General features: G+C 38.3%; 2 protein-coding genes across 2 annotated transcripts; both read left to right on the forward strand.

The window, feature by feature from the left end:
• The first annotated feature begins 6 nt into the window (after nt 1-6).
• Nucleotides 7-1,936, forward strand: LOC109587894 (uncharacterized). The gene is made up of 2 exons (XM_020004117.1): nt 7-972; nt 1,762-1,936. Exons 1-2 carry the CDS (start codon nt 279-281, stop codon nt 1,893-1,895), a joined length of 828 nt encoding a protein of 275 aa, XP_019859676.1. The 5' UTR covers nt 7-278; the 3' UTR covers nt 1,896-1,936.
• A 156-nt stretch (nt 1,937-2,092) lies between these two features.
• Nucleotides 2,093-6,356, forward strand: LOC100638744 (uncharacterized protein K02A2.6-like). The gene is made up of 2 exons (XM_020004118.1): nt 2,093-4,891; nt 4,946-6,356. The coding sequence occupies exons 1-2, from the start codon at nt 2,362-2,364 to the stop codon at nt 6,268-6,270; spliced, it is 3,855 nt and encodes a 1,284-aa protein (XP_019859677.1). The 5' UTR covers nt 2,093-2,361; the 3' UTR covers nt 6,271-6,356.
• The last annotated feature ends 228 nt before the right edge of the window (nt 6,357-6,584 follow it).

A 6,584-nucleotide genomic window follows, 5' to 3' on the forward strand; every position in this document is an offset into this window, starting at 1 on the left:
CACCCAATTACATTCTACCAACAGCACCAGGACAATTAGTCCAGCCATCACACCAGTCACATACTGAGCCTGACTCTAGTCCCACTGTAATACAACTCAGTTCAAAGGAAGTAGTTGCTCGCAATATTGAATTACTACATCAGCAGTTTATTCGTCTTGTAACTGAAATAAGAAAACATTTTAATAAACTTGTGTCCAACAAGAAATTAGAAGCAGACGAGGTTGCATTTCATGCAGAAACATATTTGGAGCAAGATTTAAAGTTATCAGAAATCAACATGCAATCTATATTTACTGCCATTAGACCTCATTATGACTTTTTAAATTTTGGATTGCTCAAAAGTTTAGTACGTCATTTTATCACCTTATCAGATGATATTCATACCAAACTAATTCAATACATTGATAGTGTTGATAAATTCTCAGAATTATCACAGTTGAAGCACATACGATCAACAATCAAAGAGAAATTGTCATCATCACCAGCAGTAGCCTCGCCAACCATTAGCAATCAAACAAAACCAGTCGTTATTAAACTCAATGGCATATGGGATGAAATGACTCTAACTAAATTTAAAAGAGTACTTGAATATTACTTTGGGCATAAAGTAGCAGATATTTCTACTATAGTGGACATTCATATTGGTTCAGTTGTTATTACACTGTTAATACCAACCTCACTATCACAGTCTCTTATTGATGCTATCAATAACAAAACAAACTCAATGAGTAGATTAGGAATATTGGAAGTTTCTGTTGACAATAAAGTGATTCCTATCAAAAGAAATGACGATAACAATTTTGACATTTCACTCCATGAATCAGTTAAAGCTGGTGATAGTTTTGAAGTATCAATGCTACTGCAGTTAGGAGCTGATCCTAACAGTAAAGATGAGAGAGGAAAGAGTGCAGTAGAGATAGCTAATGAAGGAGGACACACTCAAATAAAAGAAATACTATTAACTGGTGGAGGTGAGTTATTTGATACTAATATTATTACACACACATAATATACCATTAATACAGTAAACCCTCTATTAACAAACACTCTCTATAGTGCACACCTCCTCATGGACAGCACCTAGTGTACCAATTGCATTCCTTACTGTATAAAATAACCTTCACATGAAGGACACCTCTGTATAACAGAGACACTTTCACATCCCATTGTAGAAGTACCAGTGATTGAGTTTGACAATAAAACTTTATAAAAAAGAGTCACAAAACGTAATAAAAACTACCAAAAATCAATTCATTGTCAGTATGATTGTAAGTTATTATATAGAATCTTCTACTCTAAAAAAGAGAAAGAGTGGAAAGAGAGAAATACGATTTAAATGCAAAAATTCAAAACAGATATTTACCAGATACATGTATATGGTATATGCTTACATTAGCTTGTGCTTTGAAGTTGACTAGCTGGCATAATGGACCAAGGACTATAAAGAGAGAGAGAAAGAGAGAGAGAGAGAGATGGAGGGACAATAATTATTGATTTCAACATATTAATAAAACGTATAATTGATTTTTGTTTACTGTCACGTACATGCATGATAAAAGATAGACTACACCCATTCCATCCTAGCAGCTGTAATGACTTACTGGTACAAAAACCAGCATCACCTGGAACAATTAACACACAAACAAGCATCATCAATAAAATAATATAATATAATTATTATTATTTATATTATATGCCTATTATACTGTATTAAAATAATAATATACACACATTAACAGACTGACTGTGTTTATTAATAGGAGAAGAGACTAGAGAGGTGAAGTGGACCAGTTTTGACGTATCCCTCACTAAACCATCAGCAAGTCAATGTCAGGAAGTGATCAGTCAATTAACAGACAGTCATCCGTACATTCACCTCTATCACTCATTGTGATAATATGATTGGTATTATTCTTATTCTCTGTACGATTATTATTATTATTATTATTATTATTATTATTATTCTTATTCTCTGTACGATTATTATTATTATTATTATTATTATTATTATTATTATTATCATCATTATTCTATTATTCTTAGCATTTATTATTATTGTTATTGTTATTATTATTATTAATTTATTATTATCACTATTATTATTGCTCTTATCATTATTATTGTGTTATTATTACAATCTAGCTTGTTATGATAATTAGTAGTTATTATCAGTTAATATTGTGGGTATGAAAAATGTATTTAAGGTTTTGTTAATGATATTTTTGAGCAGTCTTTCGACTGTGAGTGAATCATAATAATAGCCAAGTCCACGGAGCTTCAAATCCTTTACTACATATTTGGCGACGAGGGCCTGTTTCGAACTACACGCGGCAGGACATTACGGATAGTCTTGGCACAGGATGGCAGTGGCATCGAGCGCTCTGGAGCCTTTTGATGCAAAGCGACACAGTTTTCCTAAATATGTTCAACGGATTAAGCTGTATTTTGAGGCAAACAGTATACCTGCTGGGAAACAGAAATCCGTTTTCTTGTCCGCCCTGGGCTATGATACATTTGAAGTATTATCTAACATGGTGTCGGCGGAGGAGCTTAATAGCAAGTCATTGGACGACTTGGTTACACTTCTCACAAACCATTTCCACCCCAAGGCATCACTAGTAGCTGAACGATACAAGTTCGGGTGCCGTCGGCAAGGAGATAGCGAAACCATTACAGATTATGTGGCAGATTTGAGGAGACTTGCCCAGAGGTGCAACTTTAAGGAGGCTACTTTAGATGAGACGTTGAGAGATAGATTTATATGTGGCCTTGCTCAAGAATACATCCGCAGTAGACTCCTGACTGAGCCAGATGATCTCAAGTTCAACAAAGCAGTGGACTTAGCCACTATGATGGAAGAGGCTAGAAGGAGTGCTCAACTCATGCAGGAGCGCAGCTCAACTAAAGCTGCCGAATCACATGATGTCCACCAGACCAACATGAGGGACACACGTAAGTCAATCACACAGACACAGGAGCATGTAATATGTTACAGGTGTGGGGGTGCTCATTTTGCACATAAATGTCGTTTCATTAAAGAAAAGTGCCGGGCATGTGGTAAAATTGGCCACATTGCTCGTGTGTGTAGATCTAAAACAGCTGGTAAAGGACCTGCGAGAGAACCTTTCAAAAGAGATGTACGCACTAATGCCATTGATGACAATGCCACAGATGAGGAATCAGAAGAGGAGTCGTACCCTGTGTATACACTGCCATCTTCAAAAGTAGCTCCTATAAAAGTGCAAATTGTGGCAAATGGTCATAACATGGAAATGGAGTTGGATACAGGTGCTGCTGTGTCTCTCATTAGTGAGTCCACCTTCAATAGAATTTTTAAAGGGGAAGTTGAATTGAAGCCATCCAGTGTGGTTTTGAGGTCATATTCTGGCCACAAGTTAGATGTGCTAGGTGTGATAGACCTTGTAATAACCCACAACACACAAACAGCCAGCCTCCCTTTAGTAGTGGTTGCAGGGGATGGTCCTAGTTTGCTGGGCAGAAATTGGTTGCACCTACTTAAGTTGGATTGGGGAGCTATAAAGAACATACAAAGCAAATCAGCCTTAGCAGAACTCATCAAGAAGCATACCCCTTTATTCCGATCTCAACTAGGCAAACTCAAAGGGGCTACAGCTAAGATATATGTTCCGTCTGATGCAAAGCCTCGGTTCTTCAAACCTAGACCAATCTCATACGCATTAAAGGAAAAGGTTGAAAAAGAGTTAGAAAGGCTGCAACAAGAAGGTGTTATTATTCCAGTTACTTTCTCAGATTGGGCTACACCCATAGTACCCATAGTGAAGCCGGATGGGAGTGTTCGCCTGTGTGGCGATTACAAGGTCACGGTGAATGCTGTTGCCAAGCTAGAGACTTACCCTCTTCCAAAAATAGAAGAGTTGTTCACGGCACTTTCAGGGGGTACCATATTTTCCAAGTTAGATCTCTCTCATGCTTATCAGCAGATCATGGTACATGAAGATTCCTGCAAGTACACGACCATCAACACGAGTAAGGGTCTCTTCCAGTACCAGCGACTCCCCTTTGGCATTGCATCGGCTCCGGCCATATTTCAACGTACCATGGAGACACTGTTACATGATATATCGGGAGTAGTGGTGTACATTGATGATATTTTGGTGTCAGGAAAGGATGAAACAAGCCACCTCCAGAATCTAGATTTGGTCATGGAGCGACTAGAACAAGCAGGTCTTACCTTGAAGCAATCAAAGTGTACATATGCAGTATCATCAGTGGAATACCTTGGTCATATCATTGACAAGGATGGTCTCCATCCATCACCTTCTAAAGTAGAAGCCATTCGATCAGCCCCAGAACCAAGGAATACTACAGAGTTGAAGTCCTTTCTTGGGTTGTTGAATTATTATTCTAGATTTCTCCCTAATTTAGCTATTGTTCTTTCTCCTCTCTACAGGTTGTTACAAAAGAAAACAAAGTGGTCGTGGTTAGACATAGAAAAAAAAGCATTTCAGAAAGCAAAATCTCTGCTTCAGTCCTCGAATCTGTTAGTTCATTATGATGGTCGAAAGGAACTGGTAGTCTCATGCGATGCATCCCCATATGGACTGGGGGCAGTTCTGGCTCATAAAATGCAAGATGATTTGGAGAGACCTATTGCTTTCACCTCAAGGACTCTTTCCCCTCCAGAGAGAAACTACTCGCAATTAGAAAAAGAAGGACTTGCAGTAATATATGCAGTCAAGAAATTCCACCATTATCTTTCAGGACGCAAGTTCACTATCTATTCAGACCACAAACCTCTAAAGTACCTGTTCAGTGAAACACAGCAAACTCCTCGAATGGCAGCAGCAAGGATTCAACGATGGGCTTTGATACTGGGATCATATCAGTACACTATACAGTACAGACAAGGTAATAAAATGTCAAATGCCGATGCTTTGAGTAGATTACCATTACCTTGTCTAGATAAAGATAAAAGCACAGAAAAGGATGGTAGTGTATTATTGCTGCTTAACCACTTATCCGAAGCTATTGTGACGTCATCACAAATTCGTTCATGGACAGAGAAAGACCCAGTATTATCACAAGTCCTACACTCAATTCGTCATGGTTGGAGATTGAATGATTCAAATAGCAACAGTCTCAAGCCTTATATTGATCGCCAGAACGAACTGAGCTCTGTGGATGGGTGTGTGTTGTGGGGTTCTCGTGTGGTAATTCCACCACAAGGACGCTCTATAGTTCTAAAGCAATTGCATAACACTCATCCTGGGACCAATCGTATGAAGGGATTAGCTCGTTCGTATGTGTGGTGGCCAGGACTAGACAGAGACATCACAGAGTTGGTGAAACATTGCAGCATATGTCAAGCTCATCGTTCAAGCCCGCCTAGAGCTGTTTTACACCCCTGGGAATGGCCCAATCGTCCATGGGCTCGCGTACATATTGACCACGCTGGGCCATTTCATGGCAAGCAGTTCTTAATAGTTGTTGATGCTCATTCCAAGTGGATTGATGTTCAACAAGTATCATCAACATCAGCAGAAGCAACCATAGAAGCCCTACGATTTTTATTTGCTACACATGGGGTCCCCGAACAGCTGGTTTCAGATAATGGCAGTGGTTTCAGGAGCTCTGAATTTCAAATGTTCACATCTCAGAATGGGATTAAACACATTTTCACATCACCGTACCACCCAGCTTCAAACGGTCTGGCAGAAAGGGCAGTGCAGACCTTTAAATCAACAGTTACTAAAATGGAAGGCCCAATGGATCAAAGGATTGCACGATTTTTACTACAGTATCGAATCACACCCCAAACCACTACAGGATTGTCGCCTTCTCAATTGTTAATGGGACGTCAGCTGCGTACTGTCCTCGACTTACTATATCCAGATACAGAACAAACAGTACGAAGTAAGCAGGAGAAGGCCGTGGGAGGTAGAGTCCATACAAGGCGGTTTAAAATTGGAGATTTAGCTTACACTAAAACACCCCAAGAGAAAGTATGGCTGCCTGTGAAAATAACTAAAGTTACAGGACCCTTATCTTATCAAGTGATAACAGAAGGAGGGGTGGTAATGAGACGTCATATAGACCATCTGCGTTCTCGATTCGAGGAGCAAACATCTCATCATTCTGATGTTACTGACTGGTCTTTCATGGGATCATCTCAAGAGGTGGAGCAAGAGGAGCAGAGACCTTCAGTACCACCTAGGTCTGGTCCCTTGCGTCGTTCTACTAGGGTTCCACGTCCAGTGGACACATATGCTCCGTTAGTTAACACTTAATGGTGGGGGGATGTGATAATATGATTGGCATTATTCTTATTCTCTGTACGATTATTATTATTATTATTATTATTATTATTATTATTATTATTATTATTATTATTATTATTATTATTATTATTATCATTATTATCATCATTATTCTATTATTCTTAGCATTTATTATTATTGTTATTGTTATTATTATTATTAATTTATTATTATCACTATTATTATTGCTCTTATCATTATTATTGTGTTATTATTACAATCTAGCTTGTTATGATAATTAGTAGTTATTATCAGTTAATATTCTGGGTATGAAAAATGTATTT

This window comes from Amphimedon queenslandica, unplaced genomic scaffold (assembly GCF_000090795.2).
Source record: "Amphimedon queenslandica unplaced genomic scaffold, v1.1 AMPQUscaffold_12399, whole genome shotgun sequence".
NCBI lineage: Eukaryota > Metazoa > Porifera > Demospongiae > Haplosclerida > Niphatidae > Amphimedon > Amphimedon queenslandica.

Bases quoted from the DNA above. Each gene is read 5' to 3' on its own strand.
- LOC100638744 (XM_020004118.1), top strand. From the start codon at position 2,362: ATGGCAGTGGCATCGAGCGCTCTGGAGCCTTTTGATGCAAAGCGACAC. The intron at 4,892-4,945 runs GTAATAAAATGT...TACCTTGTCTAG, and splicing joins CACTATACAGTACAGACAAG to ATAAAGATAAAAGCACAGAA.
- LOC109587894 (XM_020004117.1), top strand. From the start codon at position 279: ATGCAATCTATATTTACTGCCATTAGACCTCATTATGACTTTTTAAAT. The intron at 973-1,761 runs GTGAGTTATTTG...GTTTATTAATAG, and splicing joins AATACTATTAACTGGTGGAG to GAGAAGAGACTAGAGAGGTG.